The 24,272-nt window shown below is 46.0% G+C and overlaps 1 protein-coding gene across 1 annotated transcript; it reads left to right on the top strand.

The window, feature by feature from the left end:
* Nucleotides 1-441: 441 nt before the first annotated feature.
* Nucleotides 442-3,761, top strand: LOC123051628 (receptor-like protein kinase HSL1). Its single transcript, XM_044474578.1, has 2 exons — nt 442-3,045; nt 3,126-3,761. Exons 1-2 carry the CDS (start codon nt 501-503, stop codon nt 3,482-3,484), a joined length of 2,904 nt encoding a protein of 967 aa, XP_044330513.1. The 5' UTR covers nt 442-500; the 3' UTR covers nt 3,485-3,761.
* Nucleotides 3,762-24,272: the final 20,511 nt, after the last annotated feature.

The following is a 24,272-nucleotide window of genomic DNA, read 5'->3' as shown; positions in this document are numbered from 1 at the left end:
TGTGGCTCCGATCTTGTTAGAAATAGGAGAGCTTATTAGTTTTTTCACTTCCTTTGATATTGATCATGTAAACAGGGCAGCTAATGTGCCGGCACATCTTTGTGCAAAACATGCGTGCACCTTGAATGTGACCGAAACTTGGGTTGCAGAAACCCCTAGCTTCCTTGTGACCAGCCTTCTGGCTGACTGTCCGGGGAATGCTTTTATCTGAATAAAGCTCTCTGATTTGCCTAAAAAAAAAGACATTCTAACTTTTTTGCAGCGTGTAAATATTGTAGTATTTGAGTACCCGGCTCCCTCGAGCCCGTCCTGCACAAGGCACGCTACACAGGGGCGTACTGTACAATGGCAAGAAATTCAGACGCTGGAAACAGCAGAAGCAGAGCCTGATTCCGCTGCAGTTTGGTGTGCAGTTGAGAGATTCGCGAAGAACAGCAATTAAGCCCACCACCACCACTTCCTCCACTCCCACTTCTCCGCTCTCACGCCACACCAATGCCATGACTCCCCTGCTCCCCCTCCTCCTCCTGGGCCTCCTCCTCGCCGCCGCCTCTGCCGCGCCCCTTCCCGCCGACTTCACCCGCCTCCTCGCCGCCAAGGCCACCCTCTCCGACCCCGCCTCCGCGCTCGCGGCATGGGACCCGTCCCTCTCCCCCTCCCTCTCCCCGTGCCGCTGGCCGCACGTCCTCTGCCGGTCCTCCGCTGACCCAGCCATCGCCTCGCTCCTCCTCTCCAACCTCTCCCTCGCCGGGGAGTTCCCGGCCCAGCTCTGCTCGCTGGCGTTCCTCCTGCGCCTCGACCTCTCCTACAACTCGCTCGCCGGCCCCCTCCCTCCCTGCCTCGCCGCGCTGCCGAACTTGAGGCACCTCGACCTCGCCGGGAACGCCTTCTCCGGAGAGGTGCCCAGCAGCTACGGCGCGGGGTTCGCCTCGCTCGCCACGCTCAGCCTCGCCGGCAACGACCTCTCCGGCGGGTTCCCGGCGTTCTTGGCGAATGTCAGCTCCCTCCAGGAGCTCCTGCTCGCGTACAACCCCTTCGCGCCCTCGCCTGTGCCGGACGTTTTCCCCAGCGGGCTCCCGCGCCTCCGCGTCCTGTGGCTCGCCGGGTGCTGCCTCGTCGGGCGGATACCGTCTTCCATCGGCGGCTTGAGGAGCCTCGTCAACCTCGACCTCTCCACCAACAACCTCACCGGCGAGATCCCGGAGAGCATCGGGCGCTTGGAGAACCTCGTCCAGATCGAGCTCTACAAGAATAACCTCTCCGGGAGGCTGCCGGGGGGACTGGGCGGGCTCAAGAAGCTGAGGTTCTTGGACGCCGCCATGAACAGGCTGTCCGGCGAGATACCGGCGGACCTGTTCCTCGCGCCGAGGCTGGAGAGCTTGCACCTGTACGAGAACGAGCTGTCAGGCCCCGTGCCGTCGACGCTGGATAAGGCGCCTGCGTTGAACGACCTGAGGCTGTTCAGTAACCGCCTCGTCGGGGAGTTGCCGGAGTTCGGGAAGAACTGCCCGCTCAAGTTCCTCGACCTGTCAGACAACCGGATTTCCGGCTGCATTCCGGCGACTCTCTGCAGCGCGGGGAAGCTGGAGCAGCTTCTGATTCTGAACAACGAGCTCGCGGGCTCGATTCCGACGGAGCTGGGGCAATGCCGGACGTTGACGCGTGTGCGGCTGCCCAACAATCGGCTGTCTGGAGCCGTGCCGCCGGACATGTGGGGCCTGCCACGCCTGTACCTGCTGGAGCTCGCCGGCAACGCTCTGTCCGGCACCGTGGGGCCAACCATTGCCTTGGCGAAGAACCTGTCGCAGCTGCTGATATTCGACAACCACTTCGCCGGCGTGCTGCCGGCGCATATAGGCAGCCTGACAAGGCTGGTCGAGCTGTCGGCCGCCAACAACGGGTTCTCCGGTCCTCTGCCGGCGACACTGGCTGATGTGTCCACGCTCGCCCGGCTTGATTTACGGAACAATTCCTTCTCCGGCGAGCTGCCACATGGTGTTCGACGGTGGCAGAAGCTTACACAGCTCGACCTTGCACATAACCGTCTCACCGGGACCATCCCACCGGAGCTCGGGGAGCTCCCTGTGCTGAATTCGCTTGACCTGTCCAACAACGAGTTCACCGGCGGCGTGCCTTTGCAATTGGAGAGCCTTAAACTGAGCATGTTCAACCTGTCCAACAACCGGCTCGCCGGCAATTTGCCTCCTCTGTTCTCCGGCGACATCTATAATGACAGCTTCTTGGGCAACCCGGCCCTCTGTCGAGGCGCATGCTTCGGTGCGCGGAGAGCAGCCGCCCGCCGCCACAGCCTCGTCGGGAGCGTCGAGTCCGTGCTCACCATTGCCGTCGCCATACTCATCCTTGGCGTCGCGTGGTTCTGGCACAAGTACCGGAGCCAGAGCCAGCACAGGAAGCGCGGCCCGCAGCCCGGCGACAACAAGTGGGTAGTCACCTCGTTCCACAATGTGGAGTTCGAGGAGGAGGACCTCCTGAGCTGTCTCGACGACGAGGACAACGTGGTTGGCACGGGCGCGTCGGGCAAGGTGTACAGAGCCGTCCTCGGGAACGAGGATGTCGTGGCCGTCAAGAAGCTGCGGGCCGTCGGCGGCGCCGCCGCGGCGAGGAAACACAAGGACGGCATGAAGGACAGCTTAGAGGCGGAGGTGGCGACGCTGGGCAGGATCCGGCACAAGAACATCGTGAAGCTGTGGTGCTGCCTCCGCAGCGGTGACCGCGGGCTGCTGGTCTACGAGTACATGCCCAACGGCAGCCTGGGCGACCTCCTCCACGGCGGCAAAGGAGGCCTGCTGGACTGGCCGATGCGGCGCAGGATCATGGTCGACGCCGCGGAGGGGCTCTCCTACCTCCACCATGACTGCGCGCCGCCGATCGTGCACCGGGACGTCAAGTCCAACAACATCCTGCTGGACGCCGAGTTCGGCGCCAAGGTCGCCGACTTCGGCGTCGCCCGGGTCATCGACGACAACCGCAGCGGCCCCAACGCCGTGTCAGCCATCGCCGGCTCCTGCGGCTACATCGCTCCCGGTGAGCCGCCAACGCTTGTTTATCCGGTACTTCATTAATTTGCAGAATGAACTGATGACCGTGATGTGTCTGAACTCCAGAGTACTCGTACACGCTGCGCGTCACGGAGAAGAGCGACGTGTACAGCTTCGGCGTGGTGATGCTGGAGCTGGTGACCGGCAAGAGGGCCGTGGGGCCGGAGCTCGGCGACAAGGACCTGGTGAGGTGGGTGCGCGGCGGCATCGAGCGCGAGGGGCTGGACTCGGTGCTGGACCCGAGGCTCGCCGGCGAGTCCTGCAGCTGCAGGGACGAGATGCGCAGGGTGCTCGGCGTGGCGCTGCTCTGCGCCTCCAGCCTCCCGATCAACCGGCCGTCGATGAGGTCCATCGTGAAGCTGCTCCTCGAGGTCAGAAGCAAGCCCGCCGTGGTGGTGGAGGAGAAGGAACCTCTCGACGTGTGATCCATGCATGGCCATGTCTCATAAAGCAGGATAATAATACTTTGATAGTGGCTCACTTGGTTAGCATCACCACACTTACTTACAATGCAGAATACATAGGTGTGAAATCTTGATGCAGCTTAACTAGCCAGCAGGGGACTCCATTAGCGAGGTTGATCTAGGGCTATAAAAACTCCTTTGTACTTGAGTATTTTTCTCTTGTTGTTGCTGTTGTATGGCACATATACATAGATCCGTATCTATGGCAGGCTTGGATAAGAATATGTTCCTACGGATAGCATGGCAAGCCAATTTCAGAAGAAAGTGACAGTCTAGCAGTGTACTGACGAAGTGGAGCACACTATTCAGTTAAGTCGAGCACACTATTCAGTTGTGGTGGAAAGCTGAAAGAGAACAGGTACTAGCTCATTGTGCAGAGGCGGTGCTGGCTTTTCTTTCTTGCCTGCAGCGTATGCGTCCGAAAAGCTGGAGGTTTTTGTTTGTTTGCCGCTGCATGTGCTACTGCTGCCTAGTGTGGAGGACCATGGCTAGCTTGGAGCCCGAGTGCATGATAGTCTGGTAATACAGTTGCAAACAGAAACAGGTGCGATGGCTGTCGGGATAGGGATAGATCCTACTCCTAGCAGGTAGATCAAGTGCTCAAACGGAATGGTCCAGGGGATGGTTTTGGAGAAAAATGGATCTCGCTTGTTATGCGGTGTGTCACCACTGTGAGCTTTTACATCAAAATAAATGATGAACTACTACCGGCTTTTAAACCCTTGGGTAAGAATGGATCTCGCTTGTTATACATAGATCCGTATGTATGGCAAACTTCGACATTTTAGTCGGCTGAAAATTCACTTTTGGGTCAGTCGATTTTGTGGCCACTAGATTTTTCTTTGAGATTTGTGCTGTGTTTTTTCCATGACTTGTGTTGTTTGTTGTTGTGGGCTTCTTCTTTTTTGACTGACCCCTATTTGGGTCGGTCGATTTCCTTCTGGGCCGAAGCTCATTAACTGTGTGATCCAGCCCTCCTCTCTCTCCCTTTGTTTTTTAATATTTTTTGTTTTTACTTCCTCCGTCCGGAAAAACTTGTCCCTCAAATGAATGTATCTGCTTTTGCCTTTTGTTTTCTGTTTCTCTTTGTTAGTTGGTTTTATTTTTATTTTGTGGATATCTTTTGGGATGTTGGGTGAGTGTAATGTACACACATAAATAATTTGCAATATGTGCGAAAATTACACTACCATATGGTTACTGTTTGCGTACTTTAAAAGTGTAATTTAAGGGCGAAAGTTGTGTGCAAATTTTGCAAACTTTTTTCTCTTTTCAGTGGGTAATGATAATGCTCCTAATTCATTCTTCCTTATAAAAACTTACTATTCTGATTTTGTTTTAGTGTCTATTTTTTTTCTTACAGGGTAATACCAATGTTAATAATTCATTCTTCCTTAGAATACCTCATTATTTTGATTGTATTCTTGTTTTTATTTCATTTTATTTTTTCTTAAAGAGTAATACGTAAGCCAATAATTCATTCTTTCTTCAAAACTTTGGTTTTAGGTTTTTAGTATTATTTTCTTACCTTTATTCTTTAATGATAATACCAATGCCTCATTTCTTCTCAGGAAACTTCCTTTTTGTGAAAATTGCACTATTATATTCTTATTGCTGCATATTGCAAAAAATGCGCAACTTCTGTGCAACTTATTTGCAAAATATTTCATTATATGTTTTATTATTTTCAGTTCCTTTCTTCCTAACGGGAAACCAATGACACTAATTCATTGTTTCTTAGAGAACTTCAATATTTTAATTTTGTTTACGTTTTTATTTCATTTTCTCTATTCTTTAAGGGTAATACCAATACCTCTAATTCATTCCTACTTAGGATTTTTTGGTGAAATTTCACTATTTGTGCTTATTCTTGCACATTATAAAAAAGCACAGTTTCTATTCAAACCGCGTGAAAATTTTGTTATTATTTTTTTACTTTTCTTTCTTCTTAAACGGTAATACCGATAATACTGATTCATTATTTTGATCTAGAGAAGTAGAGACACCATGGATCAAATACCAATGCCACTAATTCATTCTTTCTTTAGAAAAATTTCTTTTTTGCGAAAAGATTCAATATTATGTGTTTATTCTTGCATATTATAACAAAGCACAATTTATGTGCAGATTGTGTGCAATTTTTGTCATTATTTTGTTTTAGTTTTTACATTATTTTCTTTCCTATTTAAGGGTATTTTCCCTTCATTTTTTTATTTATGTTTTCTATTTCAATGGGTTTTTCTTTTTCCCTTTTTCTTTCCTTTATTGGTTTTTTTTGTGGGTTTTTGGCTGAGCGTAATTATATAGAAACAAATACTATATATATATGTGCCAAAATTTCATGATAATATGTACACTAAAAATGGGCAGCTTCTGTGCAAATTATTTGCAAAATATTTCATATTTTAGTTCATTTCTTCTTAACGGGGAACCAATGACACTAATTCAGTATTTAACTCCACTATTTTAATTTGGTTTAAGTTTTTATTTCATTTTCTTTATTCTTTAAGGGTAATATCAATACCTCTAACTCATTCCTACTTAGGATATATTTCTGTGCAATTTCACTATTTGTGGTTATTCTTGCATATTGTAAAAAAGCGCAATTTCTATTCAAACCGTGTGCAAAAAAAAATCATTATTGTTTTTTACTTTTCTTTCTTTTTAACTAGTAATACCGATACCACTAATTCATTATTTTGATTCGGAGAAGTTGAGACACCATGGATCAAATACCAATGCCACTAGTTCATTCTTTCTTTAGAAAAAAAATATTTTTGCGAAAAAATTCACTATTATTTTGATCCGGAGAGGTAGAGACACGATGGATCAAATACGAATGCTACTAGTTCATACTTTCTTTAGAAATTTTGCTTTTTGCAAAAACAAATCACATTATGTATTTATGTCTTTATTCTTGCATATTATAACAAATCGCAATTCATGTGCAGATTGTGTGCAATTTTTTTTGATTATTTTTTTAGTTTTTATATCATTTTCTTTGCTATTTAAGGGTATTTTCGCTTCACTTTTTATTTTTGTTTTCTGTTTCAATGGGTTTTCCTTTTTCGCTTTTTCTTTCCTTTATAGATTATTTTTTTTTTGTGGGTTTTTGGCTGAGTGTAATTATATACAAACAAATACTATATAATATGTGCCAAAATTTCATGATTATATGATTATTTTTACATACTACGATGAAGTGTAATTTCGGTGCAAAGTTGTGCGCAAGTTTTTTTAGTTGTCTTTCTTCCTAAAGGAAATACATTATTTTAGTTACACTCTCTGGAAATTATAGTAGAATGCAAAAAATGCACTATTATATGCTTATTCTTTGCATATTTCAAAAAGTGTAACATCGGTGTAAATTGTGTGCAAGTTTTGAAAGATATTTTTTCTTTTTCTTTTTCTTTCTTCTTAAAGGGTTTCATTCTTTCTTAGAAACTTTATTATTTTGATTTTATTTTAGTTTTTTTGGAAAGTGTAATACCAATGCCACAAGTGTTTTACTGTGTTTGTTCATTCATTCTAGTCTGTACGTAGTCCCTATTGAAATATTCAAATCATCTTATATTTATGTACGCCTTATATTTATGTATGAAGGCAATAGTTCACAAGTGTACGTGCATGCATGAATGGTCTGTACAAATGCACCTGCAACTTAAAAATTCAATTTGAGTAAAGTATGGAAAAGGTAAAGAAAAAAAGAGCGTTAACATAATGAAGCATGCACCTTATAGTTAGAGGCACGGTTGACTGAAACATGTTAGGGTCGGTCGACTAACCCAAATCTTGTTTTTCAGTCAGTTGACTTATAGCCAGTCCCGCCGAACTTCATTCCACTTGTGTTAATTACTTAATTTGTTGCCGATGAACTGATGATGATCTCAACTACAGAGTACTCGTATACGCTGTGCATTCCCGAGAAGACCGACGTGTGTAGCTTCGGTGTGGTGATACTGGAGCTGGTGACCAGCATGAGGGCCGTGGGACCTGGTGAGCTGGGTGCGTGGTGCCATCGAGGACGAGGGGCTGGACTCAGTGCTCGACCCGAGGCTCGCCGGCGAGTCATGCACCTGCAGGGACGAGATGCGCAGGGTCCTCGACGTCGCGCTCCTCTGCGCCTCCAGCCTCCCGATCGATCGGCAGTCCATGAGGTCCGTTGTGAAGCAGCTGCTCGAGGTCAGCAACCCCGCCGTCTCCGTGGTCGTGGAGGACAAGGAACCTCTTCATGTGTGATCCATACATGGCCATGTCTCGGAAAGCAATGCTGGTTTGGTAGTGGCTTACGCTTTTTTTCTTTTTTCTTTTTTTTTTGCGAGTGGGCTTACGCTTTTTTCGATGCAGAACAGCTCTGAAATCTTAGCCTTAGCTCCAATAGCAATCTAGGCCTATTTTTTAAAAAGAAAATTTTCGATTATTCATCAATGTCAAGGTAATAAAGAACATCAGGAGTAAAAAATTACATTCAAATCCGTAGACTATCTAGCGACGACTACAAGCATTTGAGCGAGCCGAAGGCATATGCCGCCGTCGTCACTCCTAGCTTATCAGAGCCTGATAAACCTTGTTGTAGTATCGAAGCTGGGCAAGCCTTGTTGTAGTATCGGAGCCGGGCACTCATTCCCCATGAAAACCGAACATGGTTGTACAATGGGCATCCAGGGTTAATATCCCAAAATTCCATATATTTTTTAGATTTCCTGATATTGTTTAATGCTATATTCATATAGGGGTGTGTGGCGCCCGTGAGCTACAAATCCTCGTCCACCACATCTCCAACAGCGGCCACATGGTATAATTCTTCTCCATAATTTGCATACGTATTGCAACAAATAAACATCATACTCATCTAAATTTAATACAAAATAAATAGTACACACATAACAACAATTTCATCAATCCAAAACAATAAATTATTACATAATTCATCCAAAACATCAAATTCAACACAAATTATTGAGGTAATATAATCAGTGGTGCTTAAACTTGCCACCAATGTCCACTTTAGTGTCTAAATTTGAAAAATACGCCAAACTGGTTATAGAACTTGGCCCGAGCGCGCAAATACGGTGCTAATCCAATCCGCAGACATATAATGCGTTGACGTGGCACCGTATTTTGATTAGCATTAATGTACGTCTCCATGACCAATGGACCCCACATGTAAGAATAAAGGAAAATTAAACGATTAAAGAAAGTCCCCTCCTGGACTCGAACTTACAGAGAGAAGCTAGCTAACGCAGACCCGTACAAATATACCACTCATGTCTTCTTGTCAACTAAATACAATGACTTCCTATATTATAAATGAACACGCTCGTGAGTAGGGCCTTTTGGTGACCGAGCTCCATGGAGCCCTTTATTTTTGAAAAATTCAAATCCAACTTCCCGGTTTCAATAAAATCTGAAAAATAGATATGCAAGTATAAAAGGATGAAATGTATATGTGTGCAAAAAATCAGGATGAAATATCTTGAAACGCAACCTGTACAAAAAAGACAAAATTCTGGACTTTGAGAATGAATAGTATGATGTTTTAAAAAGCCCCATATTTTTTATTTTTGCATTGCCCTCATTTCAACGTATTTTGTTCTGAAAATTTACACACATGTACATTATGCCTCCATGTATATCTCTATTTTTTTTCAGAATTTTTGATATGTAAAAATATGAATTTTGAATTTTGCAAGACTAGGCCTCCATGGAGCTCGGCCTCCAAAAGCAATTTTCGAACGCTCGTGTGGTTTTAAATGGGTTGTTGTTTGTGCGGCACATGTTGCATTTGTTAGCCTTTTAAAATACATTAGTATTTGTAAAAAGTACATATCTATAATGATAGTAATAAAAATAACGTTCAAACGTTCGTGTGTTATAAATATTATACATACAAAAAATACTTATTTAGGAAAAAATCGAGTAATTTTAAACAGTATTGATGTTTTATTTTAAAAAAAATCATATAAATAAGATAGTATTTTGGATTATATTTTTTTGTATAATTCATAATATACAAATATTTTCCAAATTACTTAAGTTATATAGAAATTAAGAATATATGCCACGAGTGAAAGTTATCAGAAGTGAATAATAATAAAAAATATTTGTATCCATTATTTTGTACAAATTGAATATAATCCACGAGGTATATACTTTTTGTAAATTTACTAAATAATTAATAGTTCTGTATTTACTATATGTTTTCAATATAATCCGCATGTAACCAAGTAAATATTTTTTTACAATTATGAGAACATTTTTTAAATAAGGTATTTTATTTGTACATATAATATTTATAACACGTGAGTAGTCAAAATATGTTTACTGTGATATTAGTTTACAAATTTCTGAAAAACATAAGATGTGCGAAATGGGTTGCACTGACTGTACCTCATTTAAAAGCCATGAACGTGTTCCTACATAAGACAATAAGAAAGTTATCATTATTGGTCATGCAAAAGTGTATAGCGGAGTGTCTCAGGCAGGCCTTTGCTAGCCCCACTTCGCAAATTCGAGTCACAGCGATTTCAATTTTTGACGTTGATTTTTCCTTTGTGTTGACATGTGGGGCCCACTAGTCATAGAGACATATATATAGCAAGCCATCTGTTGAAAAGTGAGTCCCATGTCACGTGTGAATGCTTATGAAAATACGGTGCCACGCCAATGCATTTTACTTCTGCGGATTGGATTAGCACCGTATTTACACGCTCGTTCCAAGTTCTAGAACCAATTCGGCGTATTTTTCAAGTTCATGCACAAAAGTGAATATTGATGACAAGTTTAAGCACCACTGATGATATTACCTCCAAATTATTCAATAAAAAATACAACAAAGTTCATCACACATGACATGAAACATAGAGATAAAAGTAGGCGTCTTGTTGTCCATGCCATGGCCACCACTCCTTCATGAGGTCTTTTTGAAGATCTCCATGTGCATCGGGATCTCTAGTGTCATGGTAGGCCCTAAGAAAGCGCCGGACTCAGTCTTGCCTTCTACACGGCCGCACTGATTTTCCCATGAGATAGTACAAGGTATAAATCAAATCTTTCCCATGACCATGTTGCTTCACACAGTTGGTAATCTGAAGAAACAAATCCATAGACATTCCTAAACCGACGTCAAATGTATCGCTGAACCTCTTGTCGGTCCTTCCGCAAGTATTCACGGCCGAAAACAGAACCACCATGTGTCGGCCTCTTGTTTGTGTGCATAATCAAAATCAATGCAATGTCCTCCTCTTCAGTCATGTAAAATTTCTCGCCGGACGAGAAATCATCCTACAAAGAGGATGAATCAATTGAATACCAAAATCTCCATCACAAACTATATATTTATGCACACACATACAAAACGAGAGAAACATTTTTTTACCTTGTAGGCAATAGCTCGATCATCTACAATGCGAGAAGAAGAAAACCGGTCGGCTGCTCGACGAAGCCGAGGTGATTGCTACACTGCCGCGGAGGGCCTCGTTGACGACAAGAGGTCAACTCTGTGGTGAAAACACAACAATGACACGCCGTTGCCTCCGCAACGGCGGCTGCGCTCGGTTGCGGGGGCCATGCCCGGCATCGGAGCTTCAGCGACCACTAGTCGATGCCTACGGCCCGCAAAGGTCCGGCGACGGCCATTACGGGCGGCGGAGGGCAGACAGCGAACCAGAATCGGCAGCGGATCGCGATACGGCGGTTGGCGTTTGCCCACGTCGGTTTTGTGTTTGCGGCAGCAGCCCCGTGTGCCGGAAATACAAAGTTACCCTACCTTTTTTGGGGCTGCCCAATTTTTTTTTAAAAAAATTGGCAACAAGGGTAGCTGTTGGAGAGGGCTTTTTCGTTTCAAAAGCCCTATAAAACGGTTAGGCCCTAAAATAGATATGCTATTAGAGATGCTCTAACCAGTTTTTGCCCTCACCACTACATTTTTGTCCGCGTTTGCTATTGCACAGCGGCTTGAAATTTTCTGCACGCTCGGTTGAGTTCCAGCAAAGCATAGCGCCAAGGTCGAGACAAGACGCCATGGATTTCTGTGTGTTTAGTCGAATTCAAGCAAAATGTTGCCCAGAGGCGAAGACAGGAATGCCGTGGAGGAATGAGTCAGAGCCAACGACGACGCGGCTGAAGATGGGTCATAGGCAGAGAATTGACTTATTTGGATGCGGGGGATGGGGGTGGTCGCCAACGTGGGGGGCGGTGAGGTTTAGAGGGGAGGCTGGGTGAGGCGGCGGCACAACAAAGACGATGCCTCGTAAGTTGGCAAGCTGGTGGCATGAGCCAACGGTTCGGTATGCATAAGAGAGTGGGTCGACGGGCTCGCGCTGGGGGAAGAAGAAGAAGACTATGGTTTGTTGTATATATATCTGGCAGTGGAAAGGGGATTTGACTTCTAAAAAATGCCAGAGGACAGTCGGCCCTTTGTTTGTCATGGCACATATATCCATACTAGATGCTACCACGCTTCATCGCACCCATTCTTCACTCGTAGGATTAAAAAAATCTCCAACGGATTATTGCGATCAGTTGTTTGTTATGGATTTATCTCTGTTGGCTTGAGTTTTAAATATGTTATGGTTTTTTTTATTCGTACATTGCATTTGGATTTTGTTGGAGATGATATTTGTTCTAAGACGATAGTGGAGTTGTTTGGTACGTGGCCGTGGAGTCCTTCCACATTTTAGCCTTGGTGTCAACCCATGATGGTTGTGTGAGCCCCTTAGGAGCTCTTATTCCGTTGAAACTGTGGAATTGCTGCTATAACACTCACATAGGGAGGCCCATGAAGCTCTCGCTCGCTCAACTCGGCTCTTTGCTCCGCTCGCTCGCTTAGCCTTTTTTCTGCTCACACCGTTGCTACCTCGGAAAAAACCGGCCATCGTATTTTTATTTGAAGTTCCTTAAATCAAAAGAAGCTTGCGTATTTAAAACTAGAGTTTTAGAAAATTGTTCATGATTTAAAAAAATGGATTTCAAAGAATGTTCCCATATTTGAAAAGGTTCTTAAATTTAAAAATGTACTTGGATTCTTAAAAATATTTGTAAACCATAAATATTGATGAAGCATAAAAATTTTCATGAGAAAATCATAGTTTTTTAAATGGTCAAGAATTTAAATAAATATTCATAAATTAACAAGTGAAAAAAATAAAAAAATAAAGTAGGAATAAATGGAAAAAGAAAAAACAAACAGGAAAACAATTAAAACCGATGAAAACACAGAAAAGGAAAGGAAAAGGTAAAATGAAAGAATACATAAAGAAGGAAAACAAAAGAACTATCAGGAAAAGAAAAATACAGGAAAACCCAAAAGAGAAACTATTAAAACCAGTGAAAACAAGAAACCATTAGGAAGAAATCGACGCCGACCTACTACATACTAGAACTCATCCAGTAGGAGGCCAAAAGGTGGGTCACCGCTGGTGCTAGGCATTTAAGCATCATCATGCCGCGACAGTAATTCTTTTGTGTCTTTCTTTTGGATGGGCTATGTTGTAAAGCCGGTTCTATGTACTCTAAACTCTTCTTATTAATTAACGAATGAGGCAAGTCTTTTGGCTCCATTTAAAAAAAAAGGTGAGGGGTTTCAAATTTTGTCCAAGCCGAGTTCGTTAAATTCTGTCAGTCAACCTCAGATTCAACATCTTACATTTCACATCTCCATCGATCATAAAGATGTTAGACTGGATTGGATTCAACATTTTACATTCATTTCCATCTAATCTAGCTGGTGAGTAATTTATTTTGTCCTTGTGTTTGTGACTTTGTATGTAGGGCGAACGAGTAATCTGCTAGGACGGCTGCTCGGATTATCTTTCCGAACCATTGATGTGATTCTTTTTCCTGGTTTCACTGACTGAACTATTTGAGTTGAGGGGAGAACTTGGAAGTGGTACTCAATGTAACTCAGAAAAGAAGTGGTCAATCCTGTAACTCATTGGCAACATGCAAATATTGGAGTGATGACCCGTAGTTCGCGGGCACGTTATGCATGTTAAGCATCAGGGAAATTTGTTTGTTTTCCTTCAAACAATTAGAATAGCTAAGTAATGAGTAGGCGGAAACTTTAAAATGTGATTAGCAAAGTACTAACCAGATATCATAGGAGATTAGAATGACAAGCAGTTGGCTAAGAAAGAATAGTTACGGATCACATAAAATAAATTAATAATCCCGGCCATTACAAGTTTCGATCAATTATACCGAAAAAGGCTTTCGCCCCGCTTTGTATATAAAGCAAACCGCCAAAGACAAAGGCCAGTACAGAAGAAGAACGCAACACAAACGAGATCACCTGACACGACACAGAGTACACATAAAGCACGAAGGTTCAGCTAAGGGCACAACTCAACAAGCCCAAAAGAGAAGAACAACGTACATGTCGCACACCCAGGAAAGAGGGCGACTAATCAGGCTCGGCTGGCGGAGGCGGCAACAGACGGAGCGCGATGGAGGGGAGGCCGGCGGTGATGGAGTCGATGCAGGCGTGCTCCGGGCGATGACTAAGCGGTTTCCAGCGCTGTAAGAAACCACAAAGTCTGTATAGTGCATCAATAGACCGATGAAGAGGTGCATGCTCTATCACGAGCTTGTTACGGATCGTCCATAAGGTCCATGCAAGAACTCCAATCCCAAACCACCTAATGTGGTAGGAGCCCACGGGCGTGGTTTGGAGTTCTGCGAACAAATTTGGGAAGTTCGTGTGGCACCATGCGCCACCACGGACTTCCTTGAAACACCTTCAAAGGAATTGAGCCGTAACACAAGTGAAGAATATATGGTTCAAGTCTTCCGGGGTGTCGCACGTGCCTACTGTTGGAAGGAATTGGAGTTACATAAATGATTGTGAATAATACAAGTTCATCAGAAATGGTACAACTACATCACAATGTTGTTATAATGGAACATGAAATTCTAATCTCAAGATCTGATTAGGTCATCCTTCCAATTCTTTTCTTTTCTTCACTTCTCTGACTAAGATATGCACACAAAGAGAAACAAAGACTAAAGAAGATTTCGGGGGTTAGTGTTAGAATGTCTGCAGCCTTTATAAAGGTTCAATTCGGAAAGTTCTATTCCAAACTTAACTAATGTCAAAGTGGTGCTACAAAGGAGATAAGGCCCAACCGAGCAAACCAAGCTGCTGATGCAACAATCCTCATCCATAAAGGCCACCTAACTACTTCAAAGATAACTATCAAGGAGAAGAGGGTGGCAAGGCAGAGGTGTTGGCAGATGAAGGAAATATGCCCTAGATGCAATAATAAAGTTGTTATTTATATTTATATTTCCTTATATCATGATAAATGTTTATTATTCATGCTAGAATTGTATTAACCGGAAACTTAGTACATGTGTGAATACATAGACACAGAGTGTCACTAGTATGCCTCTACTTGACTAGCTCGTTGAATCAAAGATGGTTAAGTTTCCTAGCCATAGACATGAGTTGTCATTTGATTAACGGGATCACATCATTAGAGAATGATGTGATTGACTTGACCCATTGTGACACCCAAGTTTTTATTTGGATTTTTCAAAAGATTTTATTTGACTTGAAGGGAGTGATTTAAAAAATAAATTCTTCAAGAGAACTCTCACTCTCAAATATTTTTTTTCTTTATGGCAAAAGTTTTGTTTGGATCCACCCAAGATCTTCCTTTGGTCTTGGAGGTTTTTGCTTTTCATTGGACTCAAGACAAAATGTTTTTCATTTGAGAAAATAACCTTTGAAATATTTTTGAGAATGCACTATGGCTTTTGGAAAGTCCTTTGCCACTTTCAACTATTCCTTCTTGCCATGGCATAAGTGCAAATCCTCTCTCCTAACCTTTCCCTCACCTCTGGATCATGATTTGCATCAAATCCAGCAAGTTGAACCCCCCCATGTATTTATTTTCCATTCAAATTCTATTCAAATATTTTCTGTCTTCTATTCTACCACTTGGAGATTTACAAAGGAACCCCATTTTCTGTTTTGATTTTTGGCCCCAAACTTCTTTCCCCTCCTAGTCCTTTGAACCCTCTACCTAGAACCATGAAGATCCACTGGTCTCCAGTTCAAAAATTTCAAACTACATCAACTGCAAGTTTGGACCAGATTTGCCAAATTTGGTGAAATTCATTCAAAACCTTCTCCAAAAATTCCAAGTAAATTCATGCAGCCTCTGGGTGCTTTGAGTGATCATCTCACCAAGTTACAGCTCCAGAAAAATTTATCTCTTTACCAAAACCTACTGTCGAACACCTGCAATGCTTGGTCACTGTCAAGATTCAGTAAGTTCAGAGTTCAGTCAAGTGGCTGCTGTCGTTTTCTTCAGAAACGGGCGTCGATCTCGCCAGTACCCTCGCGTCGCCTTGCTCCTCGTCCTCGCCCACTTGTTCCTGCACCGCACGAGTGCCTGGCATCTTGCGGGCGTCGGCGACGAGCAGCAGAAGGTGCGCCGCCCCGTGACCGACGCCGGCGGCGGCTTTGCGGACGCCAGCGGGAGACACGGCGCCGCCGACTCCACCCAGCGCCGCCCAAACCACCGGAGCCCGCCGCGTGGCCGTCCACTCCCCCGAATGCGCTGCCGCTCTCGTCGTGAACCGCAGGGCGCGGAGCGCGCTCTCTGCCGCCGTTGAGCCCGTGCGGTCACCTCACCGTGGGCAGACGCCATTACGCCAGGGCCAGCTCCGTTTAGCTGCAAAACGAGTCCCGTAACATCCACTGATGCTGCCCGACCGCTCAAACCCTCTGCCAACCCACTGCTCCGCCGTAATCGCTCGCCGGAGATTCTCCGTTCACGGCCACCCCGTCGATCTGCCTATAAATAGAGGCCCGAGCTTCAACTCGAGCACCCACCAGCCCTACACTTCCCCTAGAGCACGCCCAGCCACTGGAAGAGCCGCGAGGGGGTCTCCTTCCTCGACTCCGGCCGCCGCGATCCGCCACGGGATCCAGCCCGATTCGCCCCCGTGTGTGCTCCGCAGCCCCCATTCTCTTGCCAGTAGCTTCTCCTTGCATCACCCGTTCTGACCCGCGCCTCAATTCGTACTTTGCAGCCCTCCACCGGAGTTCCCCAACCTCACCCGAACCGCCGTCCGCCGGAGATAGTGTCGCCGTCGACGTGGTGCTCCCCGTTGGACGAGTCCACCACCCACCGACGCGGAAGAAGACACTGAAGCTCTTGGTACCCTCCGTTTCTCCTAACTCGCCGTGGTTCGACGCCGGCGTCCACCGCCGTCTTCGGGCGCCGGCGAGCTTTCAAACCTGACATGCGGGCCCCGCGTGTCAGCCTCTGTTTTATTTCCCCGAACCGTTTTCTGTTGGCGCCTTCGGGCAAAATACGTTTTCTCCTTGCGCTTGCGCATTCCCAGCCGAAGCGTTTTCTGTTTTCTCAGTTAAAACCCTGGAACTTTTCTGTTTCATTACAGAAAGGTCCCTGGACAGAAACCTTTATAACTTTTTAATGAAAAGGTATTTTTGAGTGATTCTTTTTCTGTCAATCTCCAAATTTTGTCTAGTTTTTTATGGGATTTATTTGAAAAATATTTGGCAAAGTTTCTGTGCATGTGTTGGTTTTCACGTTAGTACCCCGTTTCGTGATTGCCGTAGGTTCCGGGAGAGGGGACGGAGCCGCGAACTTCGCCGAGCTAGACTCCGACTTCTCCGAACCAGGCAAGCATGTTTGAACATTTGATATGGCAGATGTTTTGCATGTTCATGTGAAAGTTTGTGCGTGGCATGTGAGTGTCGATAAATACCTCGTTGCTTGTAAGGCAACGACCCGGTTGTTCCGAAGTTGCGATGACCTCTGATGAGAGGTGGCCTAATCATGTAGTGACATGAAGGGCAGCAAGGTGGTACTGTTGTAGCATGCCAGCCTTGCGTCATCCGACTCTCTTCGACGTTAACGTGGTTGGAGCCACGTTATCGATCTTTTCCCGCATGTTCCAAAGTTGCGATGACCTCTGATGAGAGGTGGCCTAATCATGTGGTGACATGAAGGGCAGCAAGGTGGTACTGTTGTAGCATGCCAGCCTTGTGTCATCCGACTTTTCCGACGTTAACATGGTTGGAGCCGTGTTATCGTCCCTTCCCCTTTCCGTGCTACCACATGTCTCATTGCCAGGATACGGTTTAGTAAGTTGGTAACCTCTTTCCGTGTACACACCAAACAGAGAGGCCGGGATGATGGTACCTTGGCCCAGGATTAAAGCCAGTCATTCGGTCAGGGGGCATGGGTGTTTCCGGTTGGGACCGAGAGGGGGGGCACCCCCTTATAGCGCGCGTATAGAAATTTGATCCCATGCTACGCGAGGTTGTAGCCTCCCCGACTCAGGGTTTTTCCTGAATGTTGCCGAGGGTGATCCCTGGCTTCGGATGGTTAAATTGGGTGTGTACTGGTTAGACGTGTTCCTTCCAGAACACCGTAGACGGAACTAGTCCCCGTGACTACTGAAATCCGTTGGCTGTGGTTAAGTACAAACTCTGCAGAGTCAATTCTTTCCAAATCATCGTATCCATGATCAGTAATGTAGACTTTACATCCAAATCTATCCGTGTGAAAACTTGCCCCCGGTGAACAAGCTCAAGTGGTAAATTCAATTTCATTGTTATTCCTGTGGATGGATTAACATTATATTTGTCTCGTGCTTGTGATAAGTTATATTCCCGAACTATGGTATTGTTGTGTTACAATATAAGCCCTTTATGAGACGTCGCGCAGACGTCCGACTGTGGCGTGTACTCGTTTCTCACTTTCGATATAAGCCCTTTATGTGATGTCGCTCAGACGTCCGACTGCGGCATGCACTGTCTGTACTTTCTGTTATAAGCCCTTTATGTGGTGTCGCCCCGACGCTCGACTGTGGCATTATTATTCTGCATTTTCCTCTCGAGGAGTCTTTCAGACACTCGTTTGGCACCAGTATCATTATTCCGCATTTTCCGCTCGAGGAGTCTTTCAGACACTCGTTTGGCACCAGTATTATTATTCCGCATTTTTCCGCTCGAGGAGTCTTTCAGACACTCGTTTGGCACCAGTATTATTATTCCGCATTTTCCGCTCGAGGAGTCTTTCAGACACTCGTTTGGCACCCGCATTACTATTCTGCAGTTTCCGCTCGAGGCGTCATTCAGACCCTCGCTTGGCACCCAGTATTTATTATCTCTATGTCTGATCGCTCTGGTTAACTTGTTCATGTGTTTCATGTTTGCATTTGTTATACCTTATGTCCGAACTGTCTTGCGAGTACTTTCATAGTACTCACCTGGCTTGTTGATTTGGCCAGATGTTGACGAAGGCGATCTCTTGGATGAAGAGTTTGATAGCGCGTCCGACGCCTAGAGGAGTCCCAGTCAGTCCTGCGCGATCCCGGATATTGGTCACTTGTATCGTTTACGCTTCCGCCACCCGCAATAAGTCTTCTCGAGCCTCACTCCGACGCTCGAAGAGTTGTAGTATTCTGGAATCATGTCACTCGCTTCGCGATGATATTTCCACCACCGTTATTATCGTGAGTTAGAAGTTTGCCACCCTATCCGCCGTATTGTTTTATCGGCGTGCATGTAATAAATTGTTGGGCAGTCTCTGCTCAACTTTGTATTATATTTAGTACTCCTGGTATTTTTCTTCTGTGACCAATGTATTGTCTATCAGTGAGAAGGAATTCTTCCTCGCTGGTCCGTAACAGGGATTGGTTTCTCAATAATTATTTTATTGAAAAACCGGTCGTGACAAGCTTGGTATCAGAGCCAGGCTGACTGTAGGAAGCCACTAGGTGCGATCGCTAATCGGTTATTAGCATCTTTAGTGCTTCTTCAGCATTTTGCAATTGTAGCTATTTTCTGTTGGTCATCATAAAATTTATGACATGACTACTCAGAATTTTTGCCTACTTTTGTAGATGGCTGGCAGCAGCTGTGAGAATCGAGTGTTCACCAACGTGCCCGAGGGGTTTGTCAAGCTCCTCGTCTCCATCACCAAGCTCGCGATCGGGCCAGCAGCTCGCCCGGAGTTCACACTCTATCAGCACAAGCTCAGTGACGACGTGTCTATGCACCAGGCTGTGGTGCAATTCAAGGGAGGACGATCTGCTGCTCGCCATTTCCGTTTTACGGGAAGGGCCATGCCTACGGAGAGGCATGCCATGCAGATGGCTGCCCGTGAGGCGATAGCTCGCCTTCGGGACATCCTTCCTACGATGAAGACTCGTCGCTACCGCTACCTCCCATGCCATGTGCCTTACACCAGCCACTATGCGTTCGCCTGCCATCGGGGAGAGCGAGATGAAGCCATCGAGATGGTTGTGGAGTATCTCAAGGCTCTGGAGGAGTCTTTCGACAACCTCGTAGATGATCTTGTGGCTGCCCGCATGGACTTAGTCCGGGGCGGTCCTGCCAGCAGGAAGGAGCTTCTCCACACGGCGCCGCCTCTGACATTCGTCTCGTCTTCAGCCTCGTATGCACCGGCCGTTTTGGCCACTGCTCGCCGTCTGCCTACCACTGAGGAGTTCGACCGAGTCATCGCCCCTACTCCAGTCAGAGCCGCACCGCCTGCCGCACGCGCTCTACCACCAGTCGCCCCCGCACCATCACCGCAGCGCAGCGTCGCACGCCAGGAACCAGCTAGAGAGGAGGAGGTTGATTCTCCTGGACCGCTGAGCCTTGCCATCGGCAAGGGGAAGGAGATCTTCACCATCTCCGACTGAGAGCACCGAGTAGCCGCGTGTTATGCCTGCTTGTATGATGTGTTGTTTTTATCTGTACGCTAGTTTGTATTGGTGTGTTTGCTGCCTTCCGGAGTAGTACGCTAGTTTTTAATAACATGTCAGGATTGTGTACACGCATCCTGAGTGCTGTATCGTGTGTTTGCTTTTCGCATGAAAGTTTTATGTTAAGCACTTCTCCTCCATGAAAAATCATTTGTGTTGCCTTTGCAAGGGTTTCCTCGTGCTACACAGTTTTTCTCATGGGTTTTGCAAATGATACCCCAGACTGGAAAAATGTCTCGCCCTTGGACTCGCTCTATGCCCAATCAGCCAGAAGAGGTTTACGGAACACAGACCAGCAACAATTTCACTCAGGGTCAGTCCAGCCAACAGGACAGCGAAGCGGCACTATCTCAAGTATGCCGTCTCTTCGAGCAAAGCCAGCAACAGCACCAGGAGATGATGAACCATGTCATCAACATGGGAAACCACCGTGAACCCTATCAACCACATTCCAAGTTATCTGAGTTGCAGAAGACTCGCCCCTCAACTTTTGCTCACACCGATAGGCCACTGGAAGCCGATGATTGGCTTCGCGAGATTGAAAGGAAACTGATTATCGCTCAATGCTCAGATCATGAGAAGGTGCTTTATGCACCACACTACCTTACTGGAGCAGCCGCAGCATGGTGGGAAAACTTCCTACACATGCACCCCAGGGAACACAACATCACCTGGGAAGAATTCAAGGAAGGCTTCCGTGGGGCACACATTCCCAGGAGCATCCTAAAGATCAAGAAGAGAGAGTTTGATGACCTGAAGCAAAGAGGCATGACCGTCACAGAATACAACGGCCAGTTTACCCAACTGTCTCGTTATGCCTACGACGAGCACATGACAGAAACAAGAAGATGGAAAATTCCTGGACGGCCTGGCACCAGCATTAAGATGCCAACTGATTGTACACACCTTTCCGGATTTTAAGACGCTGGTGGACAAGGCCATCACCCTGGAGAATGAGCGCCGTAGTCTGGAAGATATCCGCAAGCGGAAGAGGGACAAGACGACTCTTGCCCGCAGCAACCGAGGCAAGACTGAGGTCCCAAGGACAGACACGAGGAGATCCACGACTACTGAGCCAAGACCCGTCGGACAATTTCATGCCAGAGACAAGGAGTTCACATACCGTCCAGGGGTCACCTGCTATGCTTGTGGTCAACAAGGGCATTATGCTAAACAGTGCCCGAAGCCAAGAGACTCGGCACCCAAGCCAAACAATGGTGGAAACAATCCAGCCCCCAAGCGCAACAACTTCAATCCCAGCAACAACCACAGGAAGGGTCACTTGAACCATGTGACCAGGGAAGAAGCGCAGAATGCCCCAGACATCGTGCTCGGTACGTTCCCTGTCAACACAGTACCTGCCACGGTTTTGTTTGATTCTGGAGCTTCCCATTCGTTCGTTTCGAAGAGTTTTGTTTCGCAACATGGTTTTCCGATACTCCCCTTGGAAAAATCTATGATCATCAAGTCCCCCGGAAATAAGCAAATTGCTCAGGGTTACTGCCAAGGAGTGGTCATTGAGTTCGAAGGACTACCATTCCACGCGAATCTCATCGTGTTGGAAAGTAAAGGACTGGATGTCATTTTAGGAATGGACTGGTTGACCACCAACAAAGGATTCATCGACTGTTTCAATCGGACAGTGATTCTCACTCACCATCACGGCAAGACTATAAGAGTTTCCGCTCAAGAAAGGCCACGATCACAGAAACCAAAACTGAACAAGATGGACATCGCAGAATTAAGAAAAGTGCCAGTGGTATGCGAGTTCCCTGATGTGTTCCCGGAAGAACTACCAGGTATGCCACCAGACCGAGAGATCGAATTCAGCATTGAATTAGCACCTGGCACCGCTCCCATTTATAAGAAGCCGTATAGAATGGCACCCTCAGAATTGGTGGAGTTGAAGAAGCAGATAAAGGAATTATTGGACAAAGGGATTTATACGAGCCAGCTCCTCACCATGGGGTTCGCCCGTATTGTTCGCCAAGAAGAAGGATGGGACACTGAGACTATGCATAGACTATCGAGCCCTCAATATGGTCACCATCAAAAACAAATACCCGATGCCACGGATAAATGATTTGTTTGACCAGCTCGCACAAGCTAAAGTATTTTCAAAGATTGATTTGAGATCAGGATACCATCAACTGAAGGTACGAACAGAGGATATCCCCAAGACAGCATTCACTTCCAGATATGGGTTATACGAGTTCACAGTGATGCCTTTTGGACTAACAAACGCCCCCGCATATTTCGTCCACCTCATGAACAAAGTATTCATGAAATTCATGGACAAATTTGTGGTGGTATTCATTGACGACATTCTGGTTTACTCAAGGACACCAGAAGAACATGCTGAGCACCTCAGAATTGTTTTGGGAGAATTGAGGAAACATCAGTTGTACGCCAAATTTAGCAAATGCGAATTTTGGCTAAGACAAGTTGGTTTCTTAGGCCATATTTGAACCAAGAAGGCGTGGCCGTAGACCCAGAAAAGGTCAAGGCCATACTAGACTGGAAGCCACCCGCGAATGTTACAGATGTGCGGAGTTTCCTAGGAATGGCCGGATATTACAGGAGGTTTATTGAAGGATTCTCCACTGTGGCAAAACCTATAACACAGTTACTCAAGAAGGACAAGAAATTCGTATGGACGGAAGCATGTGAGCAGAGCTTCCAAGAACTCAAGAAGAAGCTAACAACCGCACCAGTCTTAACCGTACCAGACATACACAAGAGCTTTGAGGTGTATTGTGACGCGTCCCGAAAAGGTCTCGGATGTGTGCTAATGCAGGATGGCAAAGTTGTCGCATATGCCTCCAGACAGCTGCGAAAACATGAGGAAAATTACCCAACACATGACTTGGAACTAGCAGCAGTTATACATGCACTCAAGGAGTGGAGGCACTTTCTGTTGGGAAATCGCTGTGAAATATATACGGACCATAAGAGCCTCAAATATATCTTCACACAGCCAGAGCTGAATTTACGCCAACGACGCTGGTTGGAACTGGTCAAAGACTATGACGTCGGCATCCACTACCACCCAGGAAAAGCAAATGTAGTGGCCGATGCCCTTAGTCGAAACCCCAGCCCGGACAGTGACGGTCAGCAAAACTTGAGGCCTGAGTTTCAGCGAGAGTTCACTCGGCTCAACATGATGTTAGTCTCCGAGGGCACCATATCGAACCTGGAGATACAACCCACCCTAGTGGAACAAATTAAGAAGGCCCAACAGGGACATCCCAGTATCGAAGGCATAAAGAAGAAAATGAACCGTAGTAAGACTTCAGAATTCGTCACGGACAGTGAAGGAACATTGTGGTACCGGAACAGACTTTGCGTACCTAACATTGAGGAACTCAAGCAACAGATCTTGACGGAAAGCCACACCGCTCCATACTCGATCCATCCTGGAGGAACCAAAATGTACAAGGACATCCAGGAAAGATTTTGGTGGCACGGTATGAAAAGAGATATAGCCACATTTGTTGCTTGTTGCGATTCATGCCAGCGTATCAAGGCCGAGCATCAAAAGCCAGCAGGGCTACTCCAGCCTAACAGATACCGGAGTGGAAATGGGATGAAATCGGAATGGACTTCATTGTCGGATTACCCCGATCACAACGTGGAAATGACGCCATATGGGTCATCACAGACCGACTAACCAAGGTTGCTCACTTCATTCCCGTGAAGACTACCTACTCCACACAAAGACTGGCAAAACTCTATCTCTCCCGTATAGTTTGCTTGCACGGAGTCCCAAAGACTATAATATCAGACCGAGGCACCCAATTCGTCTCCAAATTTTGGGAACACCTACAACAAGCTCTGGGCACACAACTGGCTTTCAGTACAGCATACCACCCTCAGACAGATGGACAAACAGAACGTGTAAACCAAATCCTAGAGGATATGCTAAGAGCCTGTGTGCTCACCTATGGAACCAGTTGGGAAGAGAGTTTGCCGTATGCCGAATTTGCGTACAACA

Source organism: Triticum aestivum, chromosome 2D (assembly GCF_018294505.1).
Source record: "Triticum aestivum cultivar Chinese Spring chromosome 2D, IWGSC CS RefSeq v2.1, whole genome shotgun sequence".
In the NCBI taxonomy this organism is placed as follows: domain Eukaryota; kingdom Viridiplantae; phylum Streptophyta; class Magnoliopsida; order Poales; family Poaceae; genus Triticum; species Triticum aestivum.
This window is presented reverse-complemented; position numbering and strand designations above follow the sequence as displayed.

Bases quoted from the DNA above. Each gene is read 5' to 3' on its own strand.
- LOC123051628 (XM_044474578.1), top strand. From the start codon at position 501: ATGACTCCCCTGCTCCCCCTCCTCCTCCTGGGCCTCCTCCTCGCCGCC. The intron at 3,046-3,125 runs GTGAGCCGCCAA...TCTGAACTCCAG, and splicing joins CTGCGGCTACATCGCTCCCG to AGTACTCGTACACGCTGCGC.